At 33.7% G+C, this 20,724-nt stretch overlaps 1 protein-coding gene across 5 annotated transcripts in view; it reads right to left on the reverse strand.

Moving 5' to 3' along the window:
* RAP1GDS1 (Rap1 GTPase-GDP dissociation stimulator 1) overlaps positions 1-20,724 on the reverse strand; it is a 150,642-nt gene that overhangs the window by 49,527 nt on the left and 80,391 nt on the right. For 4 of the 5 annotated variants that reach the window (XM_046656787.1, XM_046656786.1, XM_046656785.1 and 1 more), the window contains one exon: positions 4,205-4,351. The exons of the other annotated variant lie outside the window; for it this stretch is intronic. In XM_046656787.1, coding sequence (XP_046512743.1) covers positions 4,205-4,351 — 147 coding nt within the window. The remainder of the gene's footprint in view (positions 1-4,204; positions 4,352-20,724) is intronic. 5 annotated transcript variants of the gene reach the window in all.

Below are 20,724 nucleotides of genomic sequence, written 5' to 3' on the forward strand. Positions count from 1 at the left end.
CTTTACAGGGCTATTTTAAACAACTGAATCTAAGTAGTACCAGTCTTAATACTTAAATTCAATTGTTATGCTCCAGTAACATACCCCATGAGTTGCATTTCCTAAATTGCACAGATGGCTCCCTTCAACCATCATTCAGTTATTCTAAGTTCACACAGCAGATAACAGTGAGAACTGCCATGAGGGCATCCCAGAGGGATTTCAGGGACAACAAAAAAAACAGAAATTAATCTTTCAATAACAGGCAGTTATTAAGATATTGGAGAAAAATTAACTCTATTTGTAAAAATCATATATATACATATATTATGTTTACACATATACATATATATCATATATGATACAGGTCACATGAAAAAGCCAGTCAAAGAATGTGTATATTATGTTACTCATTTTAGAAGAAACCTAATTTTTCCTTTTTTGATGGCATGTTTATTTCCTCTACTTTTTTCTCTTACGACATAGCTTATGTAAAATAAGTAACTTTAGTCTTTGCTTTAATGTTATCATAATTAATAATTTTCTTTAGAGTTGTAATAGACTTTTCCCTGTATTCTGCGTCTCTTCCATAGGTGTATTAAGAAAAAAAATTAAACTCTCCATTACAGTTTTCCAAGAGATATTTATTGATTAATCAGGGTTACTCATAATATAATAAAAATGGTGACCACCAATAGACTCCTCAACCAAGTGTTAAATTATTCTGGTGCTTTGCTTTAGATTACTGGTTTGTTTCTATTCAGATTGCAATTAACTTTCAAGGATACATATGCAGCTTCACCAAGTTTGTGGAGCACCCTGGTACATTTTTAACCACAGATCCAGTACTGTTACCATCAGCATGTTTTCAATGCCACCTTCAGCTACTGGCGTGTATGTGAATAGGGAACATCAACTAATACAGTGGGCAAGAGTTATAATGCTTCTAACTTATATAATGAAGAAAATGCATTCCAGTAACAAACGTTCCTCCCAGTTGATTTGTTAATAAAAGAAATTTTAGACAGTACTTAGTATACAGAAAAGTCAATCAACAAACATTTTCCAAACTCCTATTATATGCTAAAATGGTGTTATACTTGAAAGAAGCTGGATAGCTGAACAAAATTTTCAGTCTTCACTGCGATGTTTTCGCATTGAGTAACCAAAGCTAGGAAAAAAGATATCCAAGAAACTAATGAGATAAAAATCTCATCTATGGAGCTCAAGAATAACTCCCTGACTATGAATAAGGCTTGAGTTATTAGCTCCAAGGGTAGAGTTAATTTTTCTGCTATGGTAACAAGGAGGTATTTATCCCTCAACTGTTCCACTCAGGAACCAGCAGAGGCCTGCGTACTGAAATTCAACAGTAAATACACATAAAAAGGAACCTTATTTATCTGTGCTAATAAAAAGTGCCTCCTGAGGTTCAAAAAGCTCCATTGTTTTTTGGTCTCAGTGACTCGTCTAGACGGACAGGAACAATACCAAATGACTAGAAGTTAGCCAAGAAAACCTAATATTTAAGCTGGAAAGTCTTTAAACACATTTTTTAAAGAAAAGAGCAAGTAAATAACTGACACAACAACAAAGCAGCTTAATAATTACGCGAAACAAAAAAAGGATATAATTTAAGCTAAACAGTGTTATGGAGAAAAAGAATCACTTCCAACTATGATCCCCATGACAGACACATGTAAAAGGAAATAGAGGGAAGAAGACAGCTACAAGTTCAGCATTTGTTTGTTTAAAATACTAAGGATAACCTCGCTTCTGTTTTATCTAATAAGTTTTGAAAACTGCATTCAAAGTGCAGCTTTAGAATAGTGGAACAAAAACACCGCTGCTCCAATAATGTTCTGAGAAAAGTTAATATTACCTTCCAAAGTATCTAAGTTACTTCTTGGGAATACTTGCACACCAGCAAAAAAAGGTAGCTTTCCAAAAGTAATAGATTATGCATTTAGACCATGCGCTCTGCATGTTGTGAAACATTACGTTCTCGGTACACTTCTCCACATACTGTGATATCCTATTACAGGGACTCAAGCACAGTCTTCTCTGGAGTAGAATTAGCGATGGTTTTGAAGACCAAGTGACCATTTCATACGCTTTTGCACAGGTTTTTGAACAAGAGCATCCTCAAAGAACAAACTAGTTTAGATGCATAACAAGACTAATTCTTTGATATCCAAAGCTGCTATAATAACTTCATGACTAGTTTCCTTCATTTATCTTTCTAAACCATTCTCCCACTAGCTCCTGGCCTGCTTTCTCAGGTGTCCAAGTCTAAACGAAGTTGAAGAGAAAGGAAGCAACATGAACAACTGGCCAATAATTTCTTAATGCAATTCAGATACATAACGTATATTATGGCCAAATTTCAATTATTTGAGAACTAGCTGTTCATTTTGTAGATTTCCCAGACTCTGTCATTTCTGTTACTCCTGTTCATATTTAGGACATTTCTCTTCAAAAATGATTCCACTAGAAGGCAAGAAAAATAGAGATAATTGACTCTATAAGGACTATTATTTGGTATTAGCTCGAGTTTAACAGCAAATCATTTGATGAATAAAAACTATTTTTTTATTATTATTATGGATAATTTTAATTCTGAGGTTTAAACGGGTGTCCCTTGGACAGGATGTGACCTGAGGACACATTCTATTTAGTTTGTACAGTGCTAAGAAAGCAAATGTAATCCAACATTTAAAAATCAGATGTTGGGGCCGGCCCTGTGGCCAGCTGGTTAAGTTTTCAAGCTCTGCTTTGGTGGCCCAGGGCTTGCTTGTTCAGATCCTGGGCGTGGCTTATCAAGCCATGCTGTGGCAGGATCCCACACAGAGGAACTAGAACGACCTACAACCAGGATATACAACTATACACTGGGGCTTTGGGGAGAAAAAAAAAAAAAGGAGGAAGACTGGCAACAGATATTAGCTCAGGGCCAATCTTCCTCACTAAAAAAAAAAAAAATTAGATGTCACTTGAAAAGCTAGATTTTCAGGTTTTATCCGCCTTCAAATGAAAGGATCTGGCAGTATTTGGCCAAATTCCCATATAGAAACAACTGGATAGAGGAGAGTGAAGTCATGAGTCACTTAACGACGGGGACATGTTCTAAGAAATGCATTGTTAGGCAATTTCGTCATTGTGCAAACATCATAGAGTAGATTAACACAAACCTAGATGGTATAGCCTCTTCAATTTGCTCTCTTCAATTTGCCACAGCCCCCACCATTTGCTATTGTCCCTAACACCATGGCCAAATGTCAGCAGCCATTTGTCATCAATGTTTATCTTTTCTTCATTTAATTATTGAGAATATTTCTTTGCACCCATGACTACCAAAAGTGAAAAGATGAAAAGTATGCCTAAAGGGCCATGTGTTTCTAGAACACATGAACCTGAAAATAAAGAATACAATATTACATGTTCAATACACAAATAAAATATGTCTCTGTCAATGACTACAAATTAAAATGCCATCATGGAACACACCACAGAAAGATCTTCTCTGTGTTCTAGGAACCTACCAGAGTTTGAGTGTTTGATCCATGCAGTAATTCACGTAAGACGATAAATAAATGAATTTTTTGTGACATTTCATAGTATAGTGAAGGTTTCATATCACTGTATTTATGTTAATTTAATTAACAAACCACAGAAGCTATCTGAAAATTGCTGACATGTCATCTGTTGCTACGTTCTAAGAATGTTTTACAGAGAAAAGAAATTTCTGTTTACAAGTATTTCAGACATCTGCAATTGCTCTGAACTTTATTTTTCTAAGGCCCGATTTTATTAAAAGACTTTTTTTATTCTTACAAGTAATCTAGCATTTAGATAAAATCATTTTACTTATATAGACAGTGTTTACGTTTTAAAGCTACTCCTAGTATTAATGCAAATTAACATGAAGATATTTTAATATTGTTTATTTTTAAAATGTTCATAGCAAGAAATCTTAAACCATACCATTATGTTGTTTTTTATTTTTGGTATTAACATGGGCAACTCTTCAAAAACGAGTCCCACTTAGTAAATTAGACCATTTTATATTTTTGAAACGTAATTTAATGTTGGATAAATGTTGATTTTATATGCCACTTACGAATTCTTTGTCCATAATTTTTCTAAATATTTTTGGTTTGTACTATAGTAATGATGATTTTAATTTTTTCCCCCAGAGATAAAGCAAGTTTTCAATTTTGTTTACCATTCTCATTGCTATAGTTCATCAGCATGCCACAAAAGACAGTCAAGAGCTTCTCATTGGCGGGATCTGTTATACTGCACAGTGACCTTAAATGGTCAATTACAATCTGTGCACCACCTGCTTGGTCAACTGCACTTCTGCCCTCATCTGTAAAACAAAGAGTTACATTAAAAATAAAAGAAAAAATAAATGTAGCTTACAATTCCAAATACAAAACATAACAGTGTTATTCCTTATTTAGTGAGTAAGTAGAAACAGACGTAAGCAGGGCATTAAATGTCTTTTTAGAAAAACAAAACAAATAAACATGGAAATGGGGGTGGGATGGGGAAAAGAGACAATAACTTTTTAAGAGAACAAAGATTATTCTCATTGACATCATATAGGAGCTTTTCAAAAGAACTTCTCTGGTTTCTAGGAGTTTATGACTATGATATGAAAATTTCACCTCCTATTTCGCAAATGACAATTCTGCTTAAGAGAAAAAAATAGGAACTAAGTGATATTCCACTGGAATATTTTTGTTTGGTCAGCTTCGAAACCATTAAATATATCTTCCTATGAGTGGTTTTCAGTTAGCTATTATCAGGGAAGACTGTCTGCGGTACAGGATAATTCTAGGTCATACTATGTAATTCTCAAGTGTTAGTACTAGGATTTTTTTAATGGCATTTTCTATAGTGCATAAGCATGATCCCTTTTTTGTTTATTGGTAATTTGCGTTTCATTTTTCCTTATTCTTTCTATTCTAGAGCACACCAATATACTTCCACATTACAACCAGCAGTTAAACAACCGTCAAATACATTTTCTGTTACGTGTACATTGAGATTACATAGAACAGATGTCATTCAGCTGTTGGAACATATGAACAGCTTTAGAATACTTTCTAACTCTTAAACATCGGAATTGAAAGAGATGAAAGAAAGAAAATCCCTTTCTAAATCTGACTTCGTTATATAAAATATGATAGATTCTAGAACAGTGTTGTCCAATAGGAATACGAGAGCCACAAAAGTGAGCCACATATGTAACTTAAATTTACGAGCAGCCACATTAAAAATGCAAAAAGAAACAGGTGAAAAATTAATTTTAGTAATCTATTTTATTCAATCTAACATATCTAAAATATGATCATCCCAACATGCAATCAATACACAAATTATTAATGAAATATTTTACATCCTCTTTTTTGTAATAAATCTTTGAACCCAGAGTGTATTTTACACTTACAATTACACGTCAGTTCAGACTAGCCACATTTCAACTACTCAATAGCCAGTCTAGCTGATGACTGCTATACTGGATAGTGTAGCTGCAGAAGCATAAAAGAAGGATCAATAAGAGAAATGACTCACAAAGGAATGATAGCTATGAAGTTAGTGAATGAAAGATTTTCATTTTTCTAAAGAACTGAAACTAAGGCCATATCTTTATCATTGTTGCTGCTATATAAGTTGTGTGTGTGTGTGAGAGAAAGAATATGAGAATGTGAATGAAAATCACTTGCTTGCTTTTCTTTCTGTTTTAACCATGATAATATAGTTTAGTTTTGCTTGTTTTTTGACCTTTATTTAAATGGAATCATGTTGTATTTATTCTTTTGTGCCTACCTTCTTACATTCAACATTAAGTTTGTGAAATTCACCCCCTGTTACATGCTTCCCTGCTGTGTAATATTCCTGGTATGAACACATCACAATTATTTGTCTATTCTTTTGCTGACTACTATTTGGGTTGTTCCTAGGTTTGGACTATTATTTACAATGCGTAGACAATCTTGTTGGTTCACAGAGTCTGCATATCTTCCACTTTCTAGATAATGACAAACAGTTTCCCAAAGGCAGTGTACACTCTCTCCAGCAGTGTGTGAGAGTCCTTGTTGTTTCACCTCTTCACCACCACTCGGGGATTATTCAGTTTTTAAAGTTTAGGCAATCTGATGGGTGAGGCTGAACCTATTCCAGGAGCAGGTCTTTACTGACAGTCCACTTTTCTGTACACTCAATAAGGCAGTTAATTTAGTATCAAGAACATACAGCATGCACATGAGAAAAAAAAGCACCACAGTAGTTCCAGTTAAGGAGGGAGGGAGAGAAGGAGAGAGATAAATGGATATATAGATATTAGAATTTGAAAGAAAAAAGTGGAAGGAGAGCCAAGTAGCTACTACAAACTGGAAAGGTGCAATTCTGGAACTTTTTAATATTCATGCTTATAGAAAAGCCTTATAATAACATCAGCAAATACATTGTTTTTATCATTTCTATCATCATCAGCTTCCCCAAAAGAAAATTTAGAAGGCTCAAATCTTTGAAAAGACTAAACAGGAAAAATGGAAGTCAGCATAGAATTGGAGGAAGAACTTTGGCATCCGAACTTGATTTAAACAATTTCAGCCCTGCTACTTCCCAGCTGTGTTAACTCAGACAATTAGCTACCTAAACTTTAGGAATTTCCATTTCATCAGTTATAAAATGAAGATAATAATTCCTCTATCTCCTGAGGGTAAGGCAAGAATTAACTGAGATAAATGGAAGCCCTGATGCAGTCAGTATCTGGAATGGAGTAAGAACTCAATTATCAGCTCCCTTTCTCTTTTCATTATAAATAAGTCATTTTTACTTCTTTTGACAACAAATAAAATGAAAGGAGGTCCCAGGAGAAAAGCTCATGATGTAAAAGAAACTCATAATCCGAAATAGCAAATTTTTTCTGAAATTAGTTTTCCAAATATTTATTTATATTTTTACAATGTAAAAGTCTATAATTTTATGCTACATTCTACTTTTGTGGTTTAAACATCACCTTTCTCATATTTCTTTTCAGAACTTCTCTGGATCACATACAAATTTAAAATGTTTTAAATGAATTATGCCTACATACATATTTGATATTAGTTTTTCTCCCACCATCTAATTATCTGTACAATAACAGGATCTTGGTTCCTTATGCATCCATCTGCTCATACTACTTACTTCCCACCAGAAGTAATAATCCTTTGTGACATCAGGAATGGTTACTATGGTGATGATGATGATGCAGCACCTCAGAAAATTATGAGTCCATCAGAGAAATAAAGAGCAGGAGGTAATCATACTAACAAGAAAATTTCATCTAAATTTTGTTAAAAATTAATAATGAGAAACATGAGAAAAGTATGCGTGGAGACACTGTTGAATAAATTATCTTTCGTGTTTTCAAAGAAGTTTTAGCAAATAAAAAGAATCCACTTTTAACATTCTAAAGTGTCATGGATTTGTGCACTGGCTCACTTTCTGTTTCTATAAAAGCATCCTGCACATAACGCCCTGCAGGTGTTAATTAATGATGCTGGCTGTGCACAGGCTGCACACACACTACAGTAAGTGCTGGAGTGCTTGGCATAATTAAAGATAGTACAGAGCGCAAAGCTACTGAGGCTTTTTAAGGTTACTGATGGCCAAATGAAAGCTAAGGCTCTGAGCAGCTAGATACAAATGATTTTTACTGTAAATGTACTTTAGAGATAATACTATAAGTGAATTAAGAAGATAAATTATAAACCATTTTTCTTTTTTGTTATATTTCAACGCAGACTTTGCTTAAAGAAATTATGATTCAATATCAGCATTCTGAAGAATGCTTGGGAAATGTGAATTCTAATTCAACATTCCCTCACTAAACACTAAAAAACGGTATATTGAAATACCTTTGCCATTCAGTTCAGCAAGACGATAGCCCTGTCTTATTATCAATTGAAATCTATTTTTGAAGATTCATTTCTGAAAAGTTCTTTGGTATCCTTCCCCCCAAAATCTTTTTAGAGTATCTATGAACTTAACAAATATTAAGACCAATCTATTACACAATAGCTTCCCAAAATGCACCCTAAACAGAGAGAAGTCAATAGCCAAAATCTATTTCACATATAACTGGTTAAGGCATCGGACAATAACACAATTTTCATATCCATATCAAAACTCATGGAGAGTCACAAATCGATTCATTGAGACCTATTCTGAGAGTGAGAGATTTCTAAAACTCCTGAAGAATGTGCTTTAAATAGTATTTAGAAGCACCACAAAGAAGGAACTAATTACACAATCTTTAACTTTGTAAAATTATAGGCCTTATACACATGGACAAGCCCTTAAACTGTGCTGCATAATCTTTTCACACATCACTGTCACATTACCTACGGCAAACCCTCCAGAGTCACAACTTTCTAAAGTTCCTCCCTTTCCCAACTCCTGCATTCATAACAGAAACGAGGCTTCCAATTTCACCGAGAACACAGAAGACATCAGATACAATCTTCCTCACTTTTCTACCCTCTCCAGGTGCAGGATTATATGCATCTTTTCCCAATAACTTTCAGTGTCTCATACTGTAATTTAAGTTCAGTTGTAGCTAATTAAGAGTAAAGAAAAGAAAGGGAGACAATTTATTTGCAACAGAAGGTAAGACTTCGTTCTTCAAGATAAAAAAAACTGTAGACATGTCATAAGCTAAGGTCTCTTAGGAGCTGAATGGAAAGAACATTTAATGATGAAATCCTAAGACTAGTCTTGCTTGTCAGAATGGGAATTAGAATTTCTTTGTTATGAAAATTTTGAAATGTGAATAATTTCAATAAGGTAAGGAAAAAATTTTTAATGTTAGAAAAATTGTAATATCACTGAAGTAATGACTTATCAAATAACTGTAATAAGGTTTCTAAATTTGGGGTTTTGATAAGTTTGACCACAAGAAAGCCTCTGAACCTCTGTTGATGTCAGTTTCCTGATCTGGAAAAGGCAGAAGCAGGAGCAAAAGACTGCTCCTCTTCTTAGCTCGGACACTCTCTTACCCATTTCTATTTCTACTGTGCCCATGTTTTGAACACAGGAAGTACTTAATACATGCTGTGTGCAGTTGTTTTTAATGGGAAAGAAACCCAAAACCTCAAACCTTGCCGTTTTAGTTTTCCAATCATTAATCATTATAGTTCAGATACTTTTACTTTTCCCAAGTAGCTATTACTAGAAACTATAAAGACTTATGGCAAATAAATCAGAAATTCTTTTTTCAAGCTAAGCTGGAAAGATGAGTTCTGCATTTTTTTCTGCTGAGTTCTAAAAAATTATGCTGTCTAGAAATAATAATAGTTTTTGATGTGCTCTTTCTTAGTGAAAAGGAAAGTGATTCAGAATAGATACTTAAAGTCAAAACAATTATAACTTAAGTCCTTACCAGTGTTAGTTTGCAAAAAGTGATAGAATTACAAAGGTGCCACAATAAAATTTACTTTAACCAAGTTACTCATGGTTTTTCCTTCAGACTCCACTGCTATGCCACTTCTTAACCTCTAAGAACAAATACTTTGTTATGATAAAATTTGAACATGTATAATGTATTCTGAGAAAGGATTTCAAAACAATAGACAACATAAATTAGCCTCATTTTAAATGTAAGGACACAAATACTACTCTGAGTCTTTTTAGTCAATACCACACTGATAACTGAGACTAGACTCCTAGATATGAAACTTCAAAGAGCCAATTAGTTCTCAGGCTATGCCAGCCACATGTTATGAAATTCAGATGTCTTAGTTAAATGAAAAATATTACTGAAAATCCTCACACTATGCCATCGCTGAGTTAAGGAAATGATTCAATTACTTAATTTTACCAGAATTCTGTGTAAAGAATGTTCCAGATAAGCAGCAAATGGGATGAATTTGTAAATATTTTCATTAAAATGTTACTTTAAAAAAAGCTGGTTGTGGGGCTGGCCCTGTGGCCGAGTGGTTAAGTTTGTGCGCTCCGCTGCAGGCGGCCCAGTGTTTCGTTGGTTCGAATCCTGGGCGCGGACATGGCACGGCTCATCAGACCACGCTGAGGCAGCATCCCACATGCCACAACTAGAAAGACCCACAACGAAGAATATACAACTATGTACCGGGGGGCTTTGGGGAGAAAAAGGAAAAATAAAATCTTAAAAAAGAAAAAAAAAAAAAAAAGCTGGTTGCTATCTTTAAATTTAACTGAACTGAAAGGAATCAAATATCAAAATTCTTCCTAAAAAGTTAAAACACAAACTCATGACGGAGATTTACTGATGAATATATTCTTAGCCTGTCTTTCAGATTCAGTAATTTAACATCTTTATCTGTTTGAGATAATGTTACTGATGTAGGAGTATGATTTTGAGACACAGACGTTATTCTTGCTTATTATGATTCGAGCTGTGTCCCCCTCAAAATATATGTCCTAGTACCTCAGAATGTGGCTTTATTTAGAAAAAGGTTCATTGCAGATGTGATTAGTTAAGATAAGGTCATGCTTAGTAGGGTGGGTCTTTACTCCAATACGACTGGTAACCTTATAAGAGGAGAGCGATGCAGAAAGGAGAATGCTCTGTGAAGATATAAAAACAAAAAGGGAGAAGACAGCCACATGAAGACAGAGGCAGAGACTAGAATTTTCTGCCACAAGCCAAGGAATTCCTGAGGCCACTAGAAGCTAGGAAGAGGCAAAAAAGGCCTGCTTGCCCACAGGTTCCAGAGGGAGCAGGGCCCTGCTGACACCTTAATTTTGGATTTACAGCCTGCACAACCATAAAATAGTAAGTTTCTGTTGTTTTAAGCTATCCAGTTTGTAGTACTTTGTTACAGCATCCGTGGGCAACTAATATATTCTTCCACATAAACAACATGAAATATCCTAGCTTCATTTTTTTAAGTGAGTATTTGACATTTAACTAAGCCTTTACTATATATTCAGATTTGATATATCTCACAGAAATTATGGTTTTCAGATCACTAAGAATAATATATATCAGTTTAATTAATATAAGAATTGTTTAATCAATAGGCAATATACATGTAGCAAACTATGATATGGGCACAAACAGTGGAAAAATACAGTCTTTTTCCTCATTAGTTAATCTACTGTCCTTGAATTTTTTCTATTTAGCAACAAAATGTTTAGAAATGGGTTTTTGTTCCACAAACTAAAAATAATAGTGATTGATGCTCTGCATGGTGCTTGCCAACTACAGTCTACTGTTAGGAGAGGAGTAAGAGTATGGAGAGAATCCCTTTGTGGTACCGGCTTGCATGGATGGCTAAAAGCTGAAGAGAAAGAAGGAACACTAAAATAAGTCCTCCAGCATCCCTACTCTAGGCACAAGGTAAGAAAAGCCCACTATTAAAAAAATTTCAACCCTAAAGCACTGAAGTAAAGTTAGCAACAGCAAAACATGAACCCAGCTCAACTTCTGACTAGACTTCTTGGACTTCCACCGCTTACTAACCACCTGAAATAAAAGGAAGTGCGCTTATTTCCAAGGATTAAATACTCAATCTATCTTGAGATATTAATCTCAATCTCTACTATTTTTCTACAATGTTCACCATTCAATAAAAAAATTAAGAGATGCATTAAAAAGGAAGAAAAAATAACCCACTGTCAAAAGATAAATCAAACATCAGAACAAGACTCAGTTAACCCAGATGTTAGAAGTATCAGATGAGACTTTAAAATAACTATGATTAATATATTAAAGGACCTACTGGAAAAGATGAATAATATTCATGAAGAGATATGGAATTTTGCAGAGAAATGGGAACCATAAAGAGTTAAATGGAGATGCTAGAAATGAAAAACACAATATCAAAGATGAAAAATTATTTTAAGAGGCTGAACAGTAGAATCAAGAAAACGAAGAAGACTCAGTGAACTTTTAGATCAAATAACTATAAAAACTAAAACATAAAGAGACAAAAGAGTAGGGGAAAACCCAGAGCACTTAAGAGCTAAGAGAAAATAGCAAATGGTCTAATGTAAGTGTAATTGAAATTCCAGAAGAAGAAGAGATAGAGAACAGGGTAGAAGAAATATTAAGAGTTAATGGCTGAGAATTTTCCAAAAGTAATAAAAGACATCATGCTACAAATCTATGAAGTTTAGGGAACCCCAAGAAAAGCAAACAAAAAAAAAATACAACCAAACAGCCAAACTTCTAAAACTTTAAAGAAAAGGAGAATCTCTTGAAGGCAGCCAGAGGAAAAAAAGAAACATTTATACTTAGAATAGCAAAAATAAGAAATAGAGCAGACTTTTTGTCCAAAACAATGCAAGCTAGAAGGCAATGGAATAACATCTTTAAAGTACTGAAAGAAAAAACTGTCAACCCAGAATTCTATTACCCAGTGAAAATATCTTTCAATAGTTAAAGTGAAGTAAAGGATTTTTCAAACAAATAAAAGCCAAGAGAACTCACTGACAGCAAATCTGTTATACAAAAAATGTTAACAAAAGTTTTTCAGGCAGAAGGTGTGTAATACCAGACAAAAATTTGGATCTACCCAAAGAAATAAAGAACACTGAAAATGATAAAAATGAAAGTAAATATAAAAAACAGTTTTCCTCCTACTTTTAAAGATAATTGACTGCCTAACCTAAGAATAATATATTTTGTAGCTTCTAACATACGTAAAGACAAAATATTTGGCAATAATAGCACAAAGAATGGGAAGGAGGAATTGGAAGTATACAGTTGTAAGGTTATTAAACTATATATGATGTGATATAATATTTGAAGGTAAACTGTGATAAGTTAAAGATATATACTGCAAACCACAGGGCAATCCCCTAAAAAATTAAAAAGAGGTATAACTAGTAAGCCAATAATGGGGAAAAAAAGTGGGAGAAATAAAAATCACCCAATTTATCCAAAAGAAGGTAGAACGAGACAGAAACAGGAAAAAAGAATAGTTTGGACAATCAGAAAACAACTAGGAAGATGGCAGATTTCAAGCCAACCATATAAAAGTCACATTAAATACATATGGTCTAAAACTCTCACTTAAAATGAAGAGATGGTCAGATTAGACAAAAAAGTAGGACTCAAACATGCTATCTAAAATAACTCACTTTAACTATAAGGATATTCAAGTTAAAATAAAAGAATGGTAAAAGATCTATCACACAAATACCAAACAAAGGAAAATTTGTGTGTCTATATTGTCAGACATAGTAGATGAGAGAACAAGCAATATTACCAGGGATAAAGCAGGACATTAAATGACCTTAAGAAGATATAACAATCCTAAATGTGTAAGCACCCATCAACAGACCTTCACAATTTATGAAATAAAAGCTGACAGAACTAGGAAGATTGACACATTCAATCACAGAATAGGTGATTATTAAATGTTAACTTAGCCTTTGCGTCAGGCACAGTGGACATAAACAGGAATATAAGAAGGCCTTGCTTTCACAGAGTTTCTATTCCAGTGAGGAAGACAGAGCAGCAAAGAGAACAACAGCTTTAACACAGTTTTCTACAGGGTGTTATGCAAGCACAGAGAAGAGAACAGATACTTCTGGAGGAACAGACAGAAGAAAGAGAAGAAAGGAGGTTTATATGAAACTTCACAGAAATTAAATTTTCGTGGTAAATATAAGTATATTCACTAAGATCTATAAATTATGAATCTATAACAACAGGTAGATATATACAGTAAAAGTATTTTCGCTAGCTCACCTGTAATCCAAGTTACACCCTATTTAACAGGAGTAATATTTCCTTAAAGTACTGATTAATGACATGCACTGCATAATCAATTTAATCAAGGTATTTCAAGACCTGTGACCAAATTAGAATTCATTCTCCTACCTTTGTTTATCAAAACTTTTTGGGGGTACCTATGACGTTTCATATACTGAGCGAGATTTTGGGAATAAAAAGATTAATTCACAGTTAAGAAGAGAAAAGTATGAAGGAAAAAATTTAACCAGTAAATAAAATTAAGTTTTCAGGGTACAATGGAAGCATAAATAAAAAATTAGTTTCACCTAGAGGAGTCAGAAAAAGATTAATGGTCATGTTTTGCAGATGCCTTTCAAGCTCTTATTGGCATTTATTATGTGTATAAAAAGAAAAAAAAAAGTGTGTCCTTTTTTGTTTAGATTCTGATTGGATTCCCTTCCTTACTAATTCTACTGAGAAAAAATTTATGGATAATAAGCTACATAGATTTAAAATGTATAACTGATGAGTTTTGACACTTCTGTATACCCTAAAAATCACCAACACAATCAACACACCAAACATTTCATCACGATCAAAAGATTCCTCATGTCCCTTTGCAGGCCATCTCTCCTTCCACCTCTGGCCCCAGGCAACCACTGTTTTCTGTCACTATAGACTAGTTTTCACTTTATATACATGGATTCATAGAGTGCATATTCTTTTAGGTCTAACTGCTTTAACTCAACCTAATAATTTTAAGATTCATCCACAGTGTTAGATATGTAAGTTACTTATTCTCCTCTATTGCTGAAGAGTACTACATGGTATGGATGCATCCTTATTTTTTTTTAACATATTCATCTATATTGACAGACATTTGCATTGTTTCTAGTTTGGGGCTATTGTGAATACAGCTGCACTTAATGTTGATGTACAAGTCTTTGGGCAAATATCTAGGAATGGAATAGCTGGATGTTATAGTAGGCATATGTTTGTGAGTGGTACTTAGAGCAGGTGTCCATTTATGAGAAGTTGTTGAGCACGACTACACCTAAAAGAAAAATTTGATGTCAACAACGTTATATTTAAGAAGTTCTCAAATGCTATAAAAACGGGAAATTCTCAAAAGGACAATGTATTTTAAGCATATAAGAGGTACTTAAATAAATGCATATCAAATTGAAATGAAACCTTAACTGCTTCATAACTAGGCAAGCACAGTGCTTTTCCCTGCCCCAAATCAATTCAGCCATTACAGAAAATCATCAGCCCCAATCTATGAAACTAATTTTTTTTTTAAAGATTTTATTTTTTTCCTTTTTCTCCCCAAAGCCCCCCGGTACACAGCTGTATATTCTTTGTTGTGGGTCCTTCTAGTTGTGGCATATGGGACGCCGCCTCAGCGTGGCTTAATGAGCAGTGCCATGTCTGCACCCAGGATTCGAACCAACGAAACACTGGGCCGCCTGCAGCAGAGTGCCTGAACTCAACCACTCGGCCACGGGGCCAGCCCCTATCTATGAAACTAATTTTAATGTATAACTTTTCTAATTAATTTTATAATAAATAACCAAATCACAAAATGAGAAAAAAATTCAGGGCTAAAAGAAATAAAATTCTAGAAATGACTATTAAGAAATTATGTTGTAGCAGTTCAGAACTGTGAGAGGAAAAAGGCAACTAGAGCTTCACGTAAGATGATATAATTGATCCCAGTCTGGGAAATCATTAAATAGTTCCACCTGGGGGCTTGTTTGTCAGTCAATAAATTTTAACATCAAATTATTTTTTTAAAAATTGCCCATGATTTTCATTCGGTTATGACTTCCTGAAATATATACCAATCTGAAAGAAATAATTTGGCCTATTTCCATTTCTTTCTTTTCTTTATTAAAGTACCACATAATATTGATATGATCAACAGAGATTAGGTGATACAAATATCATATATTAAATACTTAACTGACCCATACTATATTATGTGGAAGAGAGAGAGGGAAAAAACCTAACCATCACCTGGTGTTCACTCAAATGACAAGCTGTCCAAAGGAAAGAACCTGGTTCTGCTCTTTATCTTCTTCTCACTGCTTATTTTAAGGTTTTTCAGGTCACTGAAGAACTTGTTTTGCTGCTTATTTGACACATTACTATGGTCTTGCTGCTTTAAATCCCAATTTATTTCATTTAAATCACAGTATGAGAAAAATTTTAAGTTAGAGAGCTACTAAATAGAAAAGCTCACTTTGCTATGCAAATAAATTAGGAAAACTTAAAAGAGTATATCGATCAGTAAAAGTTAAAAAATTGAATTTAAAATATTTATTAAAAATATGTAAGGTGTATAAATTTCTTTCTATCATTCTTTATTCCAAGAAAGAAAGAATTTATTCAAGAAAATTAGTAAAGGACAGTATACCTTTGAATTTTTATTATCTATACATCTTGTGTGCAGAGGAAACAATACAGAGCAACAGACATCTGTTTGAAAACTTGAAGGGTAAACGTACGTTATCTAGCTGGTTTATTGAGAATAAAGCTCTCAGATTTTTAGCTGGATTTTCTTAGTTTTACTGATAATCCTGATAAAATCAAAATGTCCTTCATTTCCCAATGAATAAAAAGAGGAGTCAGTATTTCATACACTCCTCTACATACAGAAAGTGACAAGAATAAAGGATCAAACATGGTGAAGCACGTTTATACACACACTTTTTTACATAAAGTTTTCAAATTTGGAAAAATTTAAAAAGCTTTTCCTTCATCACTCCATCTTCTTTCAATTAAGTGAAGTTTATTTTTGTGATTCATAACAGATTAAACAAAACGTTCGTTTAGGATTAACTTTTGGTAAAATTCTTAGAACATATTCCTCCATCTGCAATTCTAAGAGCTGAACTATTACTACTGTAGCATGAAAGTATTTAATAAAGTATTTATGTATTTATGAACATGATAACTTCCTCAAATATAGTACTTACAGAGACAATGAACTACAGACAAAGACTTTAGTTCAACACGATCACCAATTCAGCTGCTGATCCTGAAAAGTCACTTGAACTCTCAGCCCTTAGTTTCCTTGTGTGTAAAATTTGGAAGGGGTGGATTAGGCGACTTCTAAAAGTCCCTTCATTTAAGAGATTTTATTAATGCTAGGTGGCTTTATTCCCTTCAGTTTTCCAATTTCTCATGGTTCCTTTAATCTACATATACTATCCAAGTAACATCTGAGCATTCTGCTAAATGCGAAAGATTATTTAAACTTTTTGAATGTTTCTCCCAAAAATGTATAATATAAAAACACAGAAATTGCCCACCTGTCATTTCCTCTTGCATATCTCTATTAAGAATCTCAGACTTATTACTGCCCTCAACAAAACAAAGTAAAACAAAACAAGCAGCAATAACAACAAAACTCAGAAAAACATTAAAAAACAACCTCTGTTCTTTTCTATTCTGTAAACTGCCCTATCCACTATCCAGTTGCTCAGGCCCCAAATCTAGGAGTCATTCTTGCTTTCTCCCTTACCCTCAATCCCAATCCACCCACCACTCTAAATACTGAATTCTTCTGATGCCCTCCATCCTCACTACTATAATCCTACTCCATGTCACCATTATTTCTTGCCTGGACCACTCCAAAGTCTTATAGTTGGTCCCCAAGCTTCCATTCTTAACTTTTAACTTCAATTCTTCTCAATCCACTCTCCACGCAGCTCCAAGAGCGATGTTTTTAAATCCAAATCAGATCCCTTTTGATAACCTCTCATTACTCTAGGAGGATCCACAAGGCTCTCTATGATCTAGGTCTTGTTTACTTCTTCCACTTTATTGGACACTTTCCCCATTCACTGCATCTCATATACCTTGGTCTCTTTTCTCTTCTTTGAACACACCAAGTTCTTTTCTCACTCAGGACTTTGCAATTGCTACACTTCTATAAGGAATATTTCCCCCCTTCTCTTTAAATAGCTAGTTCATTCTCATTTTTCAGACCTCAGCTCAAATAACATCCTCAGAGAGAACTTTCTTCACCTTTAGATACTCTCTATTGTATCGCCTTGTTTATTTCCTTGACATCAATGATCACAATCTGTAAATATCTTATTTTTGTAGAATTGAGTTGTTTATTATCTATCTCTTGTGAAAGCCCCACAAGGATAGGGATTTCTCACTCGTATTTTCTCCTATGATCCCCAACACCTGGCCTAGTGACCCGAACTCAGTGGGCTCAATCAATACTTGTTGATTAAAATATTTGGTGCATATACATACACACAAGAATACAAAGGCACAGAGTGAGAATTTCCTGGGATTTACTCACCATCACTACTGAAAAAAAGCCACTCAGATCCTAAGACCCATGGTGTAGGTACTCAAACTTTCTATAGGCAGGAACATAAACAGATATCTTCAATGACATAAAGTCATGTTTCTAATTCTAATCTCACTTAGTAGAGATAAATTTTTTCCTATGTCATAAGGAGGCTGATTAAAAGAAAGATTCAACAGGTTAAATCTTGGTTTATTGTTTCACTATCATGGCATTTCTCTTTTGATGTGCAATCTTCAGCATCATAATACTGGATTTAAACTAAACATTTTGCAAATGAAAAAAAGATTGCTCTCCAAAATAGAAATTCTAGCCTTTGAATCTACATGGTATAAATGTATTTTCCTAATAAATAAATTTCATAAGTATAATCATTACTGTATGTGAGCTATATCCTCAAAGGTAGGGGGAGAAGGATTATTGTTGGTGTTAAAAAGAGGGTCTTCATACTACAAAAAGCTGGTAGCCTGCAAAAACTATAATCTTATTTCTGTTGTGGGTGCATGAAAAAAAAGTTGGTAGCAAGGACCTAATTCATAAGAATAGTATCATATTTCTTAAGTCAGACATATTGGCTATTCTGATGTGTATGATTATAAAAGATTTTTTGTATTCTTCTTAAATACACTGCCTTTTAATTTTTCCAAGTGCTATTTTATTTTCCTGGAGCAGGGTAATGGTAAATAGACATACTATTTTTCAAGATAAAGTCAAAAGATACTTATGAACTCTACTAAGGAAAAAAATTAAAGTCTGATACTTACATTTCCCCCTATAATTTTGCCAAAGTGGTGAATTCCTATTATGTAACTTAGTTATATTCAAATATGTTTTAAGCATTCAAATGAAAAATTTGAACCCATCAACATCTTTTCTGAATTCAAAAACCATCTTATTCATGATTCAGGTGCAGGTAAAATGCATGAAAGACTAGACATAAAAGCAAAAGCTATAAATATTACGTCGGTGAAATTACAAAAACGAGTCATGAAGAAAAAATCACCATGACCGTTAAGTACTCATATACCAAAAAAAGAGGCATAAAGCTTGCAATTTTGTGGCATAGTATTATATTCAGGTTTAAATTTTGCCTTTATACAGGAAAATTTCAAGTATATTTATATATTTACGGTTATAATGCTGGATCAGGAGAGGAAAGCACTAGTTTCACAGGTGCAGTTTAAAATTAGCTCATAGCATGGCGTTTGATGGACATAGTTTTGATGCGTCTGCTAATATTAGTATTAATTTCTATAGTCCAAGAGATTGCTCATATCAGTCAAAATTGTTTGACGATTCTACTTTTTTCAAAAAGTTCTTATAGAATAATAAAGCATGCATAAATCACCACACATTTGCTACAGAATCACTGAAGTTACTTTCTATATTTTAATATTTCTATATTAACATTTTATTAGCAAAAGATTGAGTATCTGTAGTATACAAATTATAAAGTAATTTATTACATTTTATTATTTCCATAAAATTACCTTAAGTGACTTCTGAACAGCATTCAGGTAACAATGTAAATAATTTATTGCTCCAATTTATTAGTCCAATTGCTGAAGATCAAAATTAAATTTTATTCCAGTTATTTTAAATATAAGAGATGGTTTTGTATCAAAGTATTTCATACTTTAATGAAATTATGCTAGATATATATACAGACGTGTGTCTATATATGTATATATATGTGGGTATATGTATGCATACATATACATAGTTAATGAAATTATGCTAGATATATATACAGACATGTGTGTCTATATATGTATATATATGTGGGTATATGTATGCATACACATACATAGTTATAATGTAGAATTTAACTTGAACTAACAGCACAGTTTCTCAAAAGGTACAAACGTTAATTCCACTTAGCAAGAAGCATGGGAATTATTCACCTTTAAATAGTATTTATCTTTTGTATTCCCTCCCAGCCAGAGGAAATACCCTCAACTTGTAGCAGGGACAACTTTGATTAAAAACAGAGAAACTTCTCAGTACTTCAGCTTGCTTATAAAGAAGAAAAATAGAAAAATAAGAACAAAACATAAGAAGAACAGAGGATAATATGTAATGACAGAGTTTCAATAAGGAGACTAAAAATGGTATGTTTAACATGTTCAAACTCTGACTTTATCTTTAACAGGTGAAATTAGGGTAGTAAAAGTAAGAGGGGAAAAAAAGATTTAAACACAAATACCAAAAAACCCCCGCAAAACTTATTTTTGCAGAGGTTTATAATTAGACTTTCCCTACACTATCTAAGACTTGTTAATCAGGAGAGGAAAATTCCAAAGGCCCTTCAGGCTTGACACAGAGACTAGGAGGGAACCTGATATTCCAAGGGACAAAAAATATTAATCTGGCAGGGCTGGTCCTGTGGCGTAGCGGTTAAGTTTGCGCGCTCCGCTTTGGTGGCCCGGAGTTCGCCGGTTTGGATCCCTGGTGCAGACTTATGCACCACTTATCAAGTCACACTGTGGCAGGCCTCCCATATATAAAGTAGAGGAACACGTGCACGGATGTTAGCTCAAGGTTAATCTTCTTCCAAGAAAAAGAAAGAAATTAATTTGGCAACCACATATGACTTCTTGAAGTCAAGAAAAATCGCCTAATATTTCTGCCATGTGCAATCCTCCCTCACGTTACCTCCACTTTCATATCTATAAAACTGGTAACAACT

Source organism: Equus quagga, chromosome 3, assembly GCF_021613505.1.
Source record: "Equus quagga isolate Etosha38 chromosome 3, UCLA_HA_Equagga_1.0, whole genome shotgun sequence".
Lineage (NCBI taxonomy): Eukaryota > Metazoa > Chordata > Mammalia > Perissodactyla > Equidae > Equus > Equus quagga.